Genomic DNA, 19,842 nt, shown 5'->3' with positions numbered 1-19,842 from the left:
CTCATTCTTGGTAAATATTTCAGTGTGCTGGGCTCCTCAGGCTTCTCTGGGAACAGCACAGGCTACTTTCACTCCCACAAACTGCTTTGGAACATGTTCTACTCATTTACATTTTTCAGAGTTTTTGTTTGTTTTACTAACTGATCACTCCTACGAAACACGTTTTCCCCCCGAGCCCGATTTTCTTCTATAGAGAGCAATTAACTAAGACATTGTTTCCTTCAAGGAACCAGTAATTTTAATTTGTATTAAAATTATTTGCAAGCACTTGTCTTAGTAAAGAGCCTTTTAAACTAAAAAAGTTTTGCATTCTGATTTTTTTGCTGTCGTTCCCATGTGTTCCCCTCTGACGTATTCTGAGAAGGTGCTGAGGGATGACACCAGCAGCTCAGGTATCAGTGAGTACACAGAGGTATTAATGCACATAAAGTCTGCTTCCTTGCTCCGTTTTTGTTTCTCTAATCCAGTTTAGTTTCTGGTTTTCAGGCCCAGTCATTAAATGCAGAGTCACTGCATGGTTACTTTAAGCAAGGGAATTACAGACAGAATGCAGAGGTATTTGTAAGAAAAAAATTCCTGTTGAAAAAGAATCTTAGTGCTAGAGCTGATTTTTCAGATATGACAATCAATCCTTTCTGTACCATTGGTGTTTCTGGCCTATGCAAGACCAAGGAATGAGACCTAATCTCTGTCCATCCTCTTTCATCAGCCTATTCCCTGCCTGTGCTTCTGTAGCTGTGCCATGGGGAGCAGATTATCATCTGGCCAATTAATCAGGTAGGGAATTTTCATCAGCATCCCAGATGCATGTTCTCCCTTCTGCTCTGCCCATCTTCCATCACAGCATGCAAACTGCCAGCCTTGCTTGTACTTCTAGAAAGAGTACAACAGATTTCCTCCAGCTGTAGATAAATCTGGATGTTGTTTTGTTCTGGTTTGCTGGAGCTTTATATTTCCTCTTGTTCAGCCCCTTCCATGGAAATCTTGTGACTTCTTGGGCCAGGAGATTGCGGACAGGGTCCAGCAGATCACCTTGTGAGCCCCGTGCCAGGCTTTCCTATGTATTCATTCTGACATTTCCATTGCCCCAGCAGCTGCTGGTGTAAATGGAACTACACCTGAGACATGAGCCCAGGGGAGCAGCGGTAACCACTGACTGGTACCAGGGGCTGGTGGGGGGAGAGCTGTGACAGAGCTGCACTTACAGCTTCTCCCCATTCAACTTCTCAGCAAGTGAAACAAAACAAATGGAAAATGACCTCTAAGCTTTATTTAGTGAAATCTTCTCCATTTTTATTGCTTTAGGACTAAAGAAGTAACAGCAGGTGTGTCAGAAGCATTGTCAGAGCTCACCATACAGTCATAGTTCATGTCTATCACAGTGCTTGAGGCCTCATTGCAGACCTGCGTCGGGGATCATGGCTGTAGAAAAACAACATCCTCCATAACATCCACAGCACCCTGCCCAGCAATGGTAAGTACTGATTCCCACTCAGCCAGGAAGGCAGCTCTGCCTTGTCCACACATACGGTATTACAGATAAATTTTGTTAATTTGAAAAAAGATCCCAGAAAATAACAGTGCAATTAACTCTGTAATCACTTTGAGAGGAAGAATTCAACTTCTGCTACCCTGCCTCTGTTCTCTTTTTTAATGCCCCATGGTCAGAGTTGCTGCTGCAGGGCCTATTGGTGGCACTGGGCACCCAGCATGATGGCATCCTGACACAGGTTTACTTCAAGTCAAAAATGCCACTTTGCACTGTGTTAATGTTTGTGACATAATTTTACACAATTTCCTTCTGGTTAAAAGTTTGTTTTGAAGTTCCTGTGTTGCCTTTTGTAAGCAAACAACTGAAGGAAAGCTTACACTCTTTGGGAGAAACAATCCCTCAAACCAAACCAAGTGGATAAGAAAACACAGATGTCTGGAGGAGTTCAGGGAAGGTGGGCATCCAGATATGTCTGTGTTCTCAGCATCAGGGGTCAGGGCCCTGATGAGCTGTGGCTGGGGCTGCTGTGCTGGGGAGCTGCACCAACCCACAGAGCAGGAAATGGGACACAGGATGTGTCTGGGCCTGTGGGGAACTCAAAAACAAACCAGGTCTGGTTCAGAACCCATGAGCAGGAACAACTGAGCTTCCACAGTGGATGGATGGAGGTGAGGCTTACAAGGTGTTCCTTGTCTTATTGGGGATGGGGCTGGTGGTTCCCAGGTACCTCCCAGCAAGGGTGGGCTGACTGCCCCCTGCCTCAGGGCTGTCCAAGCTAAGGGCATCCTACCTCAGAGCTCTAGAATATAACTGATGTCTCTTTCATCTCATTGCATTATCAGTGCCCAGGATGAAAATGCAACATTCCCATGATGCAGAACAGCAGCACAGCACCAAACCCAGCCCTTGGGCAGGTCAGCTGAGGGAGATGCAAAAGCAGAATGCAAGGCAGGGACATTTGTCATCAACACTAAAGCTGTTCAGTCCAGGAATCAGCGTGACACTCAGAGGGAGCTGCAGGTCGATGGCTGGGCTGGTGCCAGGTGGATGGTCCCTCCCTCAGCTGCTGTCCTCAAAGCTGCTGCTGCTGCCACAGCAGTGGAACCTCATGGTGCTCAAGGGGTCCGACACATACCCTGCCAGGTGCAGAGAGAGAGTCACGTGCAGCTTGGCACAGCAGCGGTGCTCCCCAGCCCCCTCCCTGCAGTGCCAGCAGAATAACCAGTGGTACTGCTCCGTGAGCTCGGAGGAGCACTCAGCAGTAGCTCACCGTTTTTGTCCACGGGTGGGTACTGGAAGTTCCTTCTCATGTCATCCAGAGACAGGCCCTGAGAAGGGGGTTGCCCAGTGCTGCAATTTAAACAGGAGGCATCAGTTTAGGTAAGACTGAAGACGACACATCTCCAGACCATGAGAACATTTTTTCCAGAGTGGAAGGAAAGAACAGTACCATGAGACATCAGCCTGGGGCCCAGCCACAGCAGTTCACAGCAAGAATAAATCATGAAGCGAGACCATGACCCCCAGGCACACTGGCACTCAGTTACCCTTCTCAGAGTAACTGCCCTCAAATACCCCATTTTGGGGCTTTGCAACTGTCTCTGGATTGCCATCTTGGAAGCAATTCCAGGCATCAATCCAGGGTCATTGTCATGTATTTTATGGGTCACTGCTAAAAGGTGATACATTTGCAGATACATTTCTTAGGCAAGGAAGATTGTGGAATTATCTTCCAGTCATGGACCAAACCCACTGTCCAGCCAACATGTTGTTCATCCCTGATCCTAGAGGTAAGAGTTGCTATGTTTGCCCTTGAAATCAGTTCTCCCACTGGTAGGGTATAATACCTCAGGTATTTACTTAATGGTACAATAATATAGAGAACCCATGTGTGTCCCTGCCTTAAAAAACACCAGGAGTTCTTACCATTCTGTGGGCATGAAATGAATGATACACAGTTTTTAGGATGCACCCTGGTAGGAACAGTCACAGCAATGCTGACTCCCACAAACCTCTGTGAGGCTCTTCCTTACATAGTTGTCTCCTGCCTCTGTACCTGCTGGAAGGCTTTGGATTCTGTCTTTCTGTCTGTCCATCTGTCCCTTCCCTTCTCAGCAGGGACACTTTCACCTTTCCCCGCTGCCCTCCCAATGGCAGCCTGGGTTCTGTGATGGACACAGGTGATGGCACAGGTCTGGTGGTGCTCTCTCCTGGTCCTGCCACACCACCTCCCAGCAGCACGGCCTACTTCTTTCCTTCAGTCATCTCAGTGGGAGCCTTCCAGAGCCCCTCTGCCTCCCTTGGGCCCCGTGGTGACTCGTACGCACCCCTGTGACCAGGCAGCATACGCTCGTGTGTTCAAGGCATATTCCAGCTCAAATCGACTGCGCAGTGCGGCGACGTGGCTGCGCCCAGGACCGCCCCGGGCCACCAGGCAGTCCGAGGAGGAGGAGGGAGACAGGGACCCGCTGCTATTGCTGGAGGCTGGAGACATTAACTGGGTTAAAAAAAATAAAGGTACCGTTATGGCATATTTACAAGTCCTTTCTCATCTCTCTCTCATAAGTTGTATCCCACTTTTCCTTGGACTTTTCCAGCCGCTCCAAAGCCACTGCTGTCCTCAGCTGCTGCCGCTGTCCCTGTCCCCAGTTGCACTCCTGTCTGCTTGTACACACACAGACCTTTCCCGCTGGGAGCCAGGTCCTTACCTCAATATTGCACAGACACTCCTCTAACTTTGTGACAACTTCTGAAAACTCTGGTCTCCCCTGTGAAGACAACAGGAAAACCAGAGCTGGGTTAAAAATGGAAGGGGGCAGATCTGATTAGATTGACACACAGGGAAGGGATGAGTCACAGTCCCCAGCATTTCCCCTCTCTGAATTTCATGCCATAGCTGTCAGTCTGTTTGGGAATCTGATGAAAACTGCAAGTTCAGTGCTGAGCTACAACATGCAGATGAGTGTGCATATGAACTTTAACTGCAAATCATCTATTTTTCTGTAACAATTAAGTTTGAGCTAATAATTACGAGATCAAAAAAGTACTATCAATAACTTATTGGCTCTGCTCTTCATGTTGACTTTCTCTTTGCCCATGAACAGGACTTTGGACACAGCAACAGCAGTGATGAGCAGCGGACAAGTTCCTGGCCAACCTGTCTATATGGCCATCCTCCTCCGTCCCTCGTCCATGTACCTGCATCTCTCCATGGCTGCTCCACACTGCCTGCCCAGCCCACTCCTGGGCAGGTGTCTCTATCTGCATGCCTCATGTGGCAGAAGGATTTCTGGAGGCTATGCTTGGGACAGGATTGGGAAACTGAGAGGAATGACAAGTAGCCCTCCATCTCTTATTGCCTATCAATGTCCTGTCCCAGCTCACAGTTCAGCCTTCCCAGGAAACTCAGGTGTGACTGAAGCAGTACATACAGCACTGTTTGATAGGGAAGGGCTGAGAATACCTTAATGAGGTAACTGCTAAACAAGCTCCACATTCCCATCACATAATTCTCAACAGAACTGCCTGCAAGAGGTAGGTGTGATTTAAGGGCTTTGGGACAAAGCCCTATAGCTGTCCCGGAAGTCCTCTAGTCCAGGAGTGACAGCAGCCCTCTCATCCATGAGGGACATCAGATGAGGGACACACAAATGAGGCTCCAAGTTTTATCCCTTTGCGAGAAAGCATAGTAACAAACTGGGCACTAAATGCTTTGCTTTCTCAGAAGGGTAAGAAGAACATGATGTGTCCATTTTCACTCCGACAGACTTGTTTGTGTCCACAGGAAAGGGAGGGAGAAGAGTGTGTGCTCTCCATGCTGGTGGCTGACCAGGGGAGCAGCAGGAGCTGGTCTGAGAGCCAGGGTGCAGAACTTGTGGGTTCCTCCTGGTGCCTCCAACCAGCCATTCCACGGGTGGGACAAGCTGGGGCAGGGACAGGATTTCCCCAGGGACATGTGTCAGTCCCTTGGGTGATTCCATCCTCAGCTAGTCTTTAAAGCCTTCTGCTCTTCTGACTGATCCAGTTGCTCTGCTGCCACTGCACTGAGACCCTTCACTTGGAAAAACACACTGGGACGACACTGGTCCTACCAGAACCTTGGGCTCCATAAGCCCTGCTATGAGTAACTTACTCCTAGGAGAGCAGTGTGAAAAACAACCTTGGCAAAACCCACCCTCTGGACTCGGAGCCCTTCCCAGAGACACGCAGTCCTCCAAGCTGGCTCCTCCTGTTAGCTGAGGGAAGACTGGTGGGAAGAAGGGAGATCCCATTGGATGACTGGGCACAAACCTGACTGTGAGATGATCTCAGTGGTTCCTTCTATAAAAGAGGTTAAAAAAAACAGTAGTATGTCCCTGAGCTCCAATTTACAAAGTGTTCATACTCATTTACTGCATGTGACAAGCCCTGTCACTGCCAGTGGAACTTGATCAGAATCCATCAGATTTGCCCACTGGAGCTAATGGAAGAACGGACATAAATTCAGAGTTGCATTTAATAAAACTAAAATGTTTACTTCTTTACAGAGCTCAGCCCTAGGCCTTATGGCAAATTCTCTGGCTCTAATTAAAGCTCACAAATCCAATTAGCCAATGAAAAAGGCTTCTCAGGAGATGCTGGTAATCTTCTAATCACCAGTTTGCCTTTGGAAACAGCTGCTTTCAAAAGTTTCTGGGAAACAGATGTTCAAGTACCTGATAAATAGAAACAGGGACATGGCACATGGGAACTTGTTTTCAGCTGGGATGAGCCTTGAATGAAATTAAAGACAAATAAAAGGATACATTTTCTAATTTGGAGGCATTTCATGGCCATCCAGAAAAACCCCTCCAGGTATACTCCATTTTCTGTCATTTTTTTTCTTTAAACTGAGCAGACCTTGTGGAGTATTTTGACCTGTGAACACTTGTTGAGCCCCAAAACTCACTATTTTCCCTAACAAATGACAACAAAAGACCTTTAGTAAAGCTAAATAAAGCCTAATAAAGAACAGTAGCAAAAAACCTTTAATAAAAATAATTTTGACAAGTTTTTTCTCACATCTTGTGCAAAGTTCTGTCCATCCATGGGCTGATTGAGGTATCAGTTGTTTTATAGTTCTGTCCTGAAGCTCTAAAACACTGGCAGGATGAAGTGACATTGGAGTTGCACTGATGGGTAACAAACTGTGCTGGGACTCTGAAAAGATGGTTTCTCCTTTTAGCGGCTAAGTGGCTGTGGGAATGCTGACAAAACACAGGGACTGCACCCATCTCAGTGCTTGCTTAAGTCAACACTTTAATATCAATAAATTTAAAATGAATGTGTGTTACATGCTGCCACTACCTGTTCCTAACAAAAATCTGAGAGCAGCAAGGAATTTTCTACTCATCTGTAACAGCGCAATTCTTAATCAGAATTACATGATTAATTAAGTTTTGTTGAAAGGCTAAATGTTAATTTAATTTCCTCCTCAATTCACCATCTCTCCTGTATTTCCTGACACACCCCATGATCTGCCGGGGCACTTTCTGCAGTGACCCTTCCCAAGGAACTGGGATTTTGGGGGTGTCAGCCGGAGCAATGTGCCCATTTTCCTGCTGCCAGGGGCACTCACCTCAGGACAGGCATTCCAGCCCCTCATCAGCAAGGCGGAGATGGGCTTGGGGATGGAGTAGCCGATGGGCGGGCGGATGTGATGATATGCCATGTCCGCCGCCGCCGCCGCTGCAAGGGACAGCCCAGAGACACCTGTTAGCACCGGCGGTCACAGGGATCCTGGGAACACACCTACCCACTGCTGAGACACCCAGTAGGTGTGGAAACGCTGAGCCATCCCACCCACGAATAAAGGAGGTTGCATGGAGGCTGGAGGTTAAAGGAGGCTTTTCCAATCAGACCGAGAGCAGAGTGAGATGCCCATCACCATGGCCACAGGCCCACCTCTGGTCACAGGTCAGACAGCAGTGAGGGTCTCATTGGCAGAGGGGGCTGAACCCTTGCTCCTTACCCATGCTGGCTCTGACCATGTCCTGCAGTGCTCATGACCTCGAACAACTCCTGTCAGACATCCAGGGGTCAGAATCTCAGGAGTGCAAAGTGCAGCCCTGGAAATGTTGCTCTGCTGTTGTACACCCCCCTGCCCACCGGTTTGTGGGTGCTGTCCTGAGGTACACAAGGAGATGTACCAAGGAATGGCTTTGCAATCCCAGCACCCGTGTGAGAGACAAAAGAGCCTGTAGTCAGGGTGTCTTGTTCCTAGTCCTAGACCTAGATAGGATAGGTCTGTGCTTTTCACCGAATGCAATCTCTTAGCACTTAATAACACACTTCAGTAAGATATTGGTTAAAATTACATGGTGTAGCCACTTCTCTAGTTTAGAGAAATTTAAAATATTAATTAATTGAGCATGTTACCTGGTTTCAGGTGAGCAAATGGAATTTCCCCTGTTAACAGCTCCCAGAGACACAGAGCGTAGCTGAAGACATCGGCTTTGATGGTGTACCTTGTGCACTGGGTGAACACCTCAGGGGCCATCCAGCGCAGGTTCTGCGCACCAGGAAACAGCAATCACATGTTAGCAGTGTTTGCTTCCTCATATAAGCACCTATTCCTGTATTTGTATGTTTGATTTCCTTTGTTTCTGTATTTCCTGCCTCCATCACTCCATAAAATAATTGGTAATCTGCCAGGAAACATTTTCACCTGACTTGCAAAATCTAGTCAGTGTGTTACTGTGTATGATATGTAACTGCATTATCTTGGTGCTATCTCAGCTCCATAGAGCCAGGCTGAGCAGGTTTTAACTGTGACAGTAGGATGAGAATAAAAACAGAAGCCCAGGCTCAAGGTCTGGAGACCACATCATATGGTCTGAGAGATATATGCATATATGCATATATGCCACATAATAAGAATTAACTACTGCTCCAGCTGGCAGAAGTAAAAGGTGACAATAGCTGCATTGGACTGGGGCCTGCTCTCTTGGGGTCTTGCTGCTCCCTGCAGAGCCCCAGTTCTGAGGCTGCTTCACAAGCAACCAATCTCTCCCTGGGGTGATGGGTTCAGGGTGGATTTTTAGATTCCTTGTGCTCCTTACTCTGCATCCTCTACAGGGCAGGACAGCCCCCATCAGGTCAGTTTTCATAGAACAGCCTTTCTCAGCAGAACAGCACAAGCCCCAGCAAGACTTATGTCTGAGCAGCAGCCCCGCTCCCCACACAGCGAGTACCACTGCAGAGTGTTAAAGAGCTGGTTGCCAAGGCCGGGTGTAGCACCACCCATCCTCTGGCACTGCCCACTCCATCCCATCATCCATCCCACCCCACATTAATAGTTAGGATGATGTGAACGTTCCTGGCCATGGAGTGACACGCAGGACATATCTGGACCCCAACCCATGAAGACAACAACTGTCTTGTAAATCTGACAGTGAGCAATGGGCTATTGTGAAGAAAAGAACTGTGAAATAAGGGAATCAGTGCTGAGTAACTAATTCCCTGTTAGAAAAAGGAACCACCTGCCAACAGCATGTGTGTGTGAGTGGGGAAGAGTGGATTAAAAAAAACTCTTTAGTAAGGAATTGGGGCAATAGAGTTCCAAAGACAACCTTATAAAGCACTGTTTTCTGCTGCAGATGTTATATATTCTCTCATCTCTGCTATTAAAGACAGTTAGAGGAAAAAAATTAAACCAAGACAGAGAAACATTGAGAGAGATGAAATACTACACCAGTTCATCGCTTCCAACAAACATATTTCCAATGTCTTCTTCTCCTAAACTGTGCTTACCTGTATGTTTGATATTAATTATGTGGAATAAAACAAGAAACAAACCCCAGGTTGTTTTGTCATGTTGTCTTCATCCAGGGATTGCAGAAATCGAGATTCTGAAACAGAGCAAGAAAAAGAATTACTCTCAGGCCAATACAGACACACACCTTATTATACAAAAATCCCACCTTAAGTACAATTACACAGGACCCTCTCAGTCAGCACATGTTTAGTTTTAGAGAATTTGGGGTTAATTTATAAGTGTTTCATAAAATCTCCTTACCTCCAAAATCAGCAACTACCGCATGACCATCCTCATACAGGAGAATATTGTGACTGGGGGAAAAAAAACAAATCCTATAGGTAATTGTTTGCTAGTGCCTTAAAGATGGTGAAAATGTTATCATTTTTGGGTCATAGCTAAATGTTTGAGTTCAAATCACCTCCTTGGGTAGCTAAATGTCTGTAGGTACATCTAATATTTATTGTTAGAAAGTGCACCTTACCCCTGAGAGGGCAAACCAGCTTCTTATCAATATCAGAGCAAAACACCTTCTGTAATTAGTTAGAGACCAAGTCTAAGAGCTTTATTTAATATGTGCACTGAATCTCAGTGATGAAGTGTCAAAGATCATGATATTGGAATATAAACATAGCCATGATCTTAAAATAAAATTGCGCGGACTGATTCTGTTTCCTTCTAAGGCTTATGTAGGTGACAATCCCTAATTTACGCCGGTGTATAGAAGAGAAGGAGCAGATCTGAAGAGTCTGTATAGGATGGATCATACAGGCAAAATATATTTGCCTATTGCAAAATGTCATTTAGCAGGAAAAGTGTATATAGAATCTATTGAGAATTTATTTACTGATTCATGGAAGTTACAGCAACTGATTTAATTTTCAGCAAAGAACACACAAGATGAAGCAAAAAAAAGAGCACTTCATAAAACAGTATAATCATAGAATCATCAAGGTTGGAAAAAACTCCAAGATCACAGAGTCAAACCTTTGACTGCTAATCCAACCTTTGACTGATTTGCATGCAACAAATCCAGAGAGAGACTTTTAGAAATCGGCAACACAAATACAGGGTTCCAAAGAGAATGGAAGCTTGGGGAAAGATGCACAAAATGCTTTAGCTAGGTCACAACCTTCCAGTACCTCTGGAAATAAAGGCTTCCCTACCCCAGTCACTATACCTTCAGGGCACAGGGCTTTGGAAGGGCTGAGCAAATCAAAACATAAAAGTGCAGGAATGTGGACACAATGATGATGTCAGGGTATTTATCAAATGTTGACTGAGTCAAGAAAATTCAGAAGAGTGAAAAGTGTATGAAAAATAGAAATGAAAAAGTTGGCAAGAGTTTACATGAGGAGGGAAAATGGAAGTAATATTGATGATCTCAACAAAAAGCACAACCTGCTCATATTAGAGCTGCAGATAGAAACAAGAACAGTCAAGTGAGGAACACAAATTTTACTAGTTAACAGTTTTAGGACAGAAGAAAATTTAAGCTCTCCCAAGCAGGACTCCCACAAATCACTGTCTTCAAGGTTTCCACCTTCACCTAAACCGAACCCTTGGGATGATAAATTTAATCATAAAAAGGGATGATAAATTTAATCATAAAAATGTAACTATGACTCTCTTGATTTATATTCAATCTGATTTTAGCTCTCATATGTACTTTCCATCAAAATATTTAAATTATTTTAGTATCACATGTGGAATTGTTTTGAGACCCACACCATATGCCAAATGAAAATATGAGTCAAACACAAGGTGGAACTAGAGAGACTCTTGGAGGCTGCACCCCAGGCTGAGTGTAGGTACACAACCCACACAGAGCTACAGACTTTGCTGTGGTCTTCGCTCAAATTTGGCCTCTGTCAGTAGGGACAAAAATTATCATCATGTCTCAACTGCATTGAGCCCTAGCTTCAACTTCAGTCTATTCCAGGATTGTGTAGACTTGAATAAATCCAACTTGACAAGTCAAGACATAATCAAGACCTAGGCTGGCAGTTTTTATGGAGAAGCAGAGAAATCAATTGAAATTCCCTTTCTCCTCATGGCATGCATCAGCCTTTCACAGAATCACAGAATCTTTGAGACTGGAAGTCTCCAAGACCTCCAAGATCATGGAGTCCAACCTGTGACCAATCCCCACCTTGTCACCCAGCCCACAGCACTGAGTGCCATGTCCAGTTGTTCCTTGGACACCTCCAGGGATGGTGACTCCACCACTGCCCTGGGCAGCCTCTTCCAATGCCTGACCACATTTTCAGTGATGGAATTCTCCCTGATGTCCACCTGGAACCTCCCCTGGCCCAGGATCTGACAAACAATGCTGAAATGCTCATCTTGGTGCTGAGTGCATTGATGGACATATCTGAGGGCAGGAAGCAGGCTCTGGGAGGGTTTTGTCAGTCTGGCACCTCCAGGGAACACTACAAATACTGATTTTTATTTTTTAAAGTAAACAAATACACCCCACAGAAATAAGGCTTGGAAGGTAACAGCTTAAAAATGCTGTAATTGACTCATTGGCACTTGAAAATTTGAAAACCTCAGGTGAAACGGGTGCTCTTCAGTCTGTGTTTTGAGAAATATAGCAAGAAAAATCCAAATTGAACTGAGCTGGCAGAAGACTAATACAGAGTTCAGCAGAATCAGAAATTAATTTTCTTCTGTTAAGGTCACACAGGGATTGCAATAGTGAGAGTAGGCATTGTTCTCTTCATGAAACCATGGAAGGAAGAAAACGAGATAAGAACAGGGAGTGTGCAATCATCCTGGCTTTGTGAAAGGACATGGTTCTGGGGTCTGCCAGGCGTGGAGGCTTCTCTTCCCATGTCAAGTGACAGGCACAGCATGTCCCTTTCCTAAGGACTTGGGCCATTAAAAGATCCTTCTGCCTTTAACACGCTGTGGGTGTAATAAAAAGCAATGGATATTTTAAGATTTCACAAGGGACATTTCAACAAAGAGTTGCAGACTCCATGCCCATTACCACCAGGCTGCCATCCTCTCTTTCATCTCCCTCACCAAGCAGCTCTCAGAAGTGTTCACAGATAGTTAGAGCCATCAAAAGCAGGTCAGTTGCTCAAAGGCCTGCTCCAGCCATGTTCAGCTGTCATGGCTTAAATTAAATGGATACTAAAATGGTCTCTCTTTTATTAAAGTGCTATAATCTTTGTGGCTTCCATCCCTCACCATGGTGTAAGTAGTAATAAGGTGATGCATGTCACCATTACTGATGGCTGTCAGAAGTGAAAAGCAAAATAAAACTCCCAATTATTCTTCAAATGGAAGGATAACCCCTTTTTCAGGGTAGAGACATGAAAGATTAATTTTCTTCTCTATTCTGTCAAGCCATATTGCAGGTTTATTTAATGCATTACGTGTAGTGCATTAGATTTCAGAACTCACAAAAGTGATTATGAGTTATGTGAAAATTTAAGGTAAAAAATATGAGACTCCTGTGAAGCCACTGGCAAAACTTAACACGGATTTTTACTCTTAGCCTTTCTCTTAAGTTGTTGCAAAGTTTTTCATCTGGTAATTGTGCCTGTGGTTTGGCTGGGACTCATGCTGCAAACACGACTCCTGCTCTTGCACTAAACTTTCAGAAGTTGAGCTCTCTCAGCAGCACACATCAATGGCTCCAACATTCCCTACAGCACATTATCTTCTGACCCTCACAAATACGATCTGTATGAGTTCTGTGGGGCAGTTACATGCTTTCTGGATCTCTAGGAAGATACTGGTTTGGGTTTTCTTTTGTGGAAATCATTATTTAAAAGCTTCAGTGCAGAACTGTTCTTCTAAGAGCCACCAAGGCATGAAGCTGAACTGTGAGGTCTGAGTCTTGGCTGCCCTGGTCTGAGCCTTGGCTCCCCTAGAGCAGTTCCACAGGCTGCAGCAGTCAGGCCTGGGGCTCTTGGCTCGTGCCACTGCCTCAAAAGCAAGGCTCTCCCTTGGAACAACACAGGTTTGTGGTCTGGAAGGAATCTGGGCAGGGATGCAGGTATGTGAAGGAGACTCAGAGGATAGTGGAGGACACCATTCAGCGTGCCTGCTGCTCTCGAGGGCTGACAGAGCTAAGGACCATGCTTTGGCTTTAGCAAAAGGATCACTTTCATCTCCAATCCCGCAATCAATGCCGTTCAGGTATTTCACCTCCTGTTGGTGAAACATGCTCAAGACTCTTTTCACAGCTGGAACAGCAAGAACAGGCTTTTCCCTGCAGCCACCAAGGACTCAGTGCTCCCATTTGGATACCACCAGAGATGGGTGAGTGCCCTGTCCTGTGAAGATCTCAGCTCCCAGAGGGAAGCAATCAGAGCTGCTGTTAGCTGTAACAAACAAGCCAAGCAAACAGAGAAACACACAAACTCAGTGACTACCAGGAAATATTTAGAGACAAAGCAAAGGAGAGGAGATGAAGTGATGAGGGAACGTGACCAAGTGCCCTTTGCCAGCAGGTGTTAGGCTGAAATTGAGCATTGGAAAATGGAGATTCAGAAAAACAAACAGATGTAGGGAAACACCATCAGCGACTGCAGCCTTCCAGGACAATCAGAGTTCAGCAGTTGTGACTCACAGAGGTTTGTATGAAACCTCTGAGATTATTTTCAGTTGAGTGCTAATGAGACACTGTGGGGTTGCAGGAGACCGCAGGGTGTCCCTGTGGCTTTGAGCTTTCATGTTGCCTAAATTTTTAGGTTAAAGACTGAAACTGACCTGTTCAAATCCCGATGTATGATGGGCTGTGTGAGATTGTGGAGGTACTCCATGCCTTTGGCCACATCTACAGCAATGATTAATTTAGACTGCAGATCAAGAATTCTGTATTTTGTAAAAAAATTTAAAATTACTTGAAGGTAATAAACAGTTGAAAATTATTCTTATCTGTAAATCATGGGACGTTTAAAATTGTTTTACATACAAAACAATGTTATGTAATCTATATAAAGTAAACCTATATATTGTAAAATAATGGCAATAACAACTTTGTGATTACTCATCAATTTACCTCGTACACCCCATTAAAGTGAACCAAAGCTCAATATTTTCTACTGTGTTCCTTCCTCTGTTGTCTTATACTGAAATGAGTATTTACATCAGCATAGATTCCCTACACTTCCAAATTCTGTTCGGCAGGCCCCTGTGGGGGATGAGGATAGTACCTCTTCTGCTCATGGAGCAGGGAGAAGAGTGATCCCCCAGAGATGTACTGGGTGACAATGGCAAACTGGCTGGGGTCATCCAGGCAGGCTCCCACGAACTGGATGACACAGGGATGGTTCAGTCGGCAGAGAATGGAAACCTCACGGCAGAACATGTCCACATCGGATTTGGAGCAGTAAGTGTTGGCTCGATAACTTAGAATTTACATGAGAGGAAGCAGAAGGCAGAAGTATCATAAAATATGGGCTTTTTAAATACTTCAAACTAGGTCACTGACCAAGTAGGATGGAAAAGCCTGACAAACTTACCGTTTGATTGCAACAATTTTATTTCTACATCGTCCCTTATAGACTTTTCCAAAAGACCCTAAAACAGTTTAAAATAAATAAGCTCAAATATGTTTGTTATGAACATCAAACATTTAAAGTCAATGCACTTTAATTTCTGGTACCTGAGCCAATAATCTCATGGAACTCTATCTCAGAGAGCTGAAGGTGGAAGTGTGATGGCAAACCAGCGCGGAGGAGGAGGACATCGGCCTTTTCTGCAAGAGAAACACTCATCCCATTTGTAAAACATGGGTCAGGGGAGGACCAAGCATAAAAGCTCTGAACTTCAGAACTCTTGCATGGGGAGAGCTGTTTTTTACAGGTTTTTCCCTGAAAATTGACTGCTAGTCCTGCTCCCTGCTATAGCAAACCCCAGTGACAGACACTTGCAATGCCACAGGTTGCCTTGGGCATTCCTGGCTCTAGCACTGTATCAGCCATGAGCACTGTCCCATGTTCCCAAACTCTGCCTGTACCATGGGATGGTAGCACAAAATTCCTTACATGGAGAATTAATTCATTTTTCTGTGTAGCCAGTGCTCATTGCTGCTGCTAGGGATGCTATTCCAGAGCTGGCTGGCTCTTAGTGACTTGTGGAATCTAAACTTTGCAACTGAATTTGTCAACTAGTTGTCAAATGTCTCTATCTTGTTGATCTCGTTAGTTTATTACTATAGAGTTTATCAGAATATTTTTAAACAGAGCATTTTGATGCTGCTATGTAAAAGATGTAAGGATTTGATTATATCCAGAGTGAACATTTAAAGGGGAAAATTGAAAGTACCACAAAAAAAAAAAAAAAAAGAGGAAATATCTTAAAATACCTTAAAATATTTATCTGAATGTTTCAGTTGTATTTGTTTCACAGTAACACAAATTATTTTTGGACAGAATTTTTCTTATAAGGATAATTCAGGCATTTTATGGTGTGATTTAAATGATATTTATTTGCATTCATGGAGAAGTGGGTATTTCATTAGTGCTATTTCACATCACAGCCTTTTCTCAAAGAAATAAAAAGAAATATATATATATTTTAAAGTGAATGAAAACAAGGCAAATACAGGAATTGTCATTGTCCTGAGTAACAAAACAAAGTATATTGTTTCCTAAAATTATGCCAGGGAAATGGAACAATGAACCATAAAAATCCAGGAATAATGAATCCTGCGTAGGATGTTCAAGCTGACAAACACATTGGATAAAAAGACCACAAAAGTTCAAGTTTTCCCTTGCTATTGCAAATACCTTTTGTCATGCTTTTAATCTTCCCTAGAGGGGATGGCACTGACACGTAGGAACCATCTGAAATAAAGAACAGCATGAAATTTATGGAGTTCAACAACAGCATAAGTGATAGTGCTGATAAATTAATGAGTCAATGATGGCTGAAAGAATTAATAATAAAGGGTGAGAATTCAGATGAACACACAAACACAGCTGATGGGAGCTGGTTTGGGCTGGGATATAGCTCATTTTCTTCACTGTACCAGGCAGTGGGATGTTGTATCCCCTCAGCCTTGAAAGGAATCTGTGTATGGCTTTACTGATTGCTGCAGAATGGTATCGACTCACAGGTATTAAGGGAGCCAATGTAGCCTTTAGATCCACTAGATTTTGTAAAGGAGCTCTGGCCAGATTCCCAAACTGGACTGTGAACATACTGCACTTTTTAGTTCACTGATGAGACTTTCCCAAAGGCCTCAGCTTTCTCCCTATACCAGAAATTTCATCCCCTTTTTTCTGCTCAAGTGGAAGCCAAGTCCTTTTAGAAATCAGAATTACAAAATATCCCTGCATGGGCTAATCACTTGCCAAAATAATTTCCAGTACACCTGTGACCTTAGTCCCCTACAGATTTACATACACTTGAGCTATACTACAGCTAAACCTGGAACATGCCAAATGACTCAGGGAGCAGGCTGATGCTGCTGCTGGCTGTAGGCTCCTCTGGCTTCCACACGTGGAGCAGAACATGTCCCAGACAAACCACAGGGTACAGCATCCTCATCCTCTCTGAGGCAGCGCTCTAACGCATGGCCAAAGGTTTTGTTTAATCTAGCTCACTTCCTGGCTCTTGTCATTTAGTCACCAATACAAATGAGTATTTTTGTAGCAAAATGTGTAATTAATTTTTCCAAAGGGGGCATTAGCTATCCAAAGATATTAAAAAGTATGAAGGGGACTGAGTAGAGAAAGAGAAAATGTCAATAGTCAAAGAAACATCAGGACTAAAGAGCACACAAAGAACAGTGATGGAAGACTGCCCAGGACATGAAAAGGTGTGAGCAATGATTGACAGGGACTGATCTTCAACTCACAGGTTTGGGCTCTCCTTTCTAGGAATAAAACCAACTGACAACTTTAATTTAAATAATGGAACATTAAATTAAGTGGACCCAGAAAATGGTGAGTCCCATGACAGTGATTTTATTTGTGGCAGACAGAACTGACCCAAAGCTCTCTGACATGGGTGGAGCTTTTCCAGAGATTTCAGCAGTCTTTAGATCAAGCCCTTTGGCTAGAGAATAAAATGATTGCTCAGCCATACCTCCTCCAGGCTGGGAGTATTCGTTGCAGGGGGATTCATCCTGAGGTCTCTTGTAATGCTTCAGGAGGGTCACAATTGCATCATGACCTAGGAAAGAAAGAGGAAATACATGGATTTGCAGGTAACTCAAAAGACTTTTTTTTTAAAATTAATTTATACAAAATCAGGGGATTTTTAAAAAAAATCTACAAGATGCCTATAAAATATGCAAAGATGTGGTGATGCTAATCTAAACCTACTGTGATTCTTAATTGTGGAAATGTGGGAAATTTCTGCCAGTAAAAACAAGCATGTTATTTTCATGAGTCCACCTACTCCTAAAATGCAAGATACGGCAAAGGAAAAACCTGCATTGCAGAATTTCTGCAATGGAAGTTGACAATAGTCTTCAGTGGACCTGACAAGGAAAACCAGAGCCTGTAATCATTCTTTTTGTAGTCCTAACTGGAGAAATTTGTACACCTATTGCTGCAGATGGAAGCTACACTTGCCCCTGTCCCTTGAGAGGCACCAGCTGGCAGTGGGACCACCTGCTCAGGTGTTTGATACACAAAACTCTGCCTGGCAGCATTTAAAATTCTTTCCTAAACCTTTCCAAGATGAGTTTTCCCTCAGTAATTTCATATGTATTATTTTGCCAATAATCAGGTTTTGAAAAGCCTTGCAAACTCATAGTTTTAATATATTACAGTCACTCTCACAATAAAAGGCACTGCAGGGGAATGTCCCAGAAGCTGCAGACTCAGAAAGATGGAAGCTTCTACCTGTCTGTACATGCAAGACAGTATAACAGGAACCATGGAAAATGCCTCACTTTGATCCACATTTGCAAGAATTCAAGATTACTGACTGATTCATCCTTCCTCACAATGGTCAGCAATAAAATGAGAACTCATGCACATGCCAGAGGAGGAACAGCCCTTGCTGCGCAGGCTTCGTGTCTCTTGTTTTAGCAGTACAGAAACACTCCTCTTCTTGAGTTTGTGCTGGATTAAACTGGTGTTTAACAGAGATCTGAGATGACAAATTGAAGTGCTGGGGTTTATAACCCTTTGTGCCATTCCCTGGGGAGCAGATGGTGAGAGCTCTGTCTGCAGGCATTGGCAGGTTATTTTGCCGTATTATCTCCTTCCCATGCCGCCCTCTCCTTCCTGCACAGCTTCTGTGGATTTTGTAGCAGAAACTAGAAAATTGAAATACCTTTCTCATAAGCCCACATCAAACAGGTCTGCTCATCCTTTTCTCCACTGGACCTGCTGGGATCACAAGCTACGAGATTCATATCAGCTCCGTTATCCAGCAAGAACTGCACAAGGCGAATATGGCCATGGTAACAAGCACAGTGCAATCCTGGAACATCAGAGATGTGTGGGGAGTACAACTGTCAGAACATGGCAAAACAACTGCAGCAACAACTGTAAAGTGCAAATTGATTTCCTTGATAAACAAATATATTGTCAAAAAAATACCTGAGGCGAGAGGTGAAAATTAAACATTAAGGCTGCAAGAACCAATCTATTCCTCTGCCCAATGTGCCACCATTTATTCTGCCACCTGAAAACCACATCTAACGACTCTGTATGTGAGAAAAAGCAAGTGGAAACAAAGACAGCTCTTTGTAGTGGGGACAGGAAAGTGTGCAGCCCTTCAGACACTATATCCCAGGAGCCTATATCTTTGCAGAAAAATTTCTAACGCTACTTAGAAGCCTCACTATGGGAGGAACAGTTTACACCAGGTTTTGTTACTCATATACACCCTGATGAGCCTGATACATCCTCACTGAAGTCTTATCACTTCTATGCCTCCTGTAAAAATATTTCAAGAAAGCTGTGCTCTGTCTGAAAGGTACTTGAGTGCTGGAATTACCCTGGAAATCATGATGATATATGGCTTCCCAATATTTTGGTGCTGGTATATACCCTCATACACAGTAAGTATGATGATGTTACCTGTGTGCCCATCTCTCCCCTGATGATTGATGCTTACAACATTCTGGTCAAGAAGAAACTTGACAAGTTCTATGTTCTTTCCATAGGTGCAAGCACTGCAGAAGCAAAGGGAGTGGTGAGTGCTTATAGTCCATAAAAGAAGTACTTTGGCTAGCCAAAAATTTACAAAGAATTACACAGAGATAAAAATGCAGTAATAAAGGATCTTTAGAAATGTGCAAATGCACCAAAGCATATTCATTTTTATTGTTTCAGAAACATTCTAATTATTGCTGAGTCACCTAATTTTACACAGTTGTGCAAACAGTCTGTGTTGCAAAGTGCCTCTTAAATAGCCCTTTACAAATTTCCAGCATCCCAACCAAACCATGTTCTGGTTTCTCATTCAGAGTACCTGGCTCCAGCAGACATCCAGATGGAACAAGCTCTGATCTCAGTTCCCAAACTGGACAAGGAAAGGAACCATTGTCCAACCAGGTGTTGGTGAACCTGATTTTCTTACCTTCCTTGCTCTCACTTCTTCTCTCCCTCTCTCTCTCTCTCTCTTCTCATTCACTGCCTGGTTCTGC

General features: G+C 44.0%; 1 protein-coding gene across 2 annotated transcripts in view; it reads right to left on the bottom strand.

Annotated features, from left to right (window-relative positions):
* Positions 1–1,267: 1,267 nt before the first annotated feature.
* TNNI3K (TNNI3 interacting kinase) overlaps positions 1,268–19,842 on the bottom strand; it is a 35,265-nt gene continuing 16,690 nt past the window's right edge. The window contains exons 10-25 of one of the 2 annotated variants that reach the window (XM_069023705.1): positions 19,274–19,368; positions 18,522–18,671; positions 17,322–17,408; positions 16,019–16,075; positions 14,893–14,985; positions 14,750–14,807; positions 14,441–14,635; positions 13,995–14,099; positions 9,528–9,580; positions 9,308–9,360; positions 7,889–8,021; positions 7,089–7,198; positions 4,201–4,260; positions 3,820–3,989; positions 2,763–2,842; positions 1,268–2,628 (exon numbers count right to left, since the gene is read on the bottom strand). In XM_069023705.1, coding sequence (XP_068879806.1) covers positions 2,552–2,628; positions 2,763–2,842; positions 3,820–3,989; positions 4,201–4,260; positions 7,089–7,198; positions 7,889–8,021; positions 9,308–9,360; positions 9,528–9,580; positions 13,995–14,099; positions 14,441–14,635; positions 14,750–14,807; positions 14,893–14,985; positions 16,019–16,075; positions 17,322–17,408; positions 18,522–18,671; positions 19,274–19,368 — 1,576 coding nt within the window. In that variant the 3' untranslated portion in view covers positions 1,268–2,551. The other variant, XM_069023703.1, reaches the window with a different exon arrangement.

Source organism: Aphelocoma coerulescens, chromosome 8 (genome assembly GCF_041296385.1).
Source record: "Aphelocoma coerulescens isolate FSJ_1873_10779 chromosome 8, UR_Acoe_1.0, whole genome shotgun sequence".
Classification (NCBI taxonomy): Eukaryota; Metazoa; Chordata; class Aves; order Passeriformes; family Corvidae; genus Aphelocoma; species Aphelocoma coerulescens.
The sequence above is the reverse complement of the archived record's forward strand: the minus strand, read 5'-3'. Positions and strand labels throughout refer to the sequence as shown.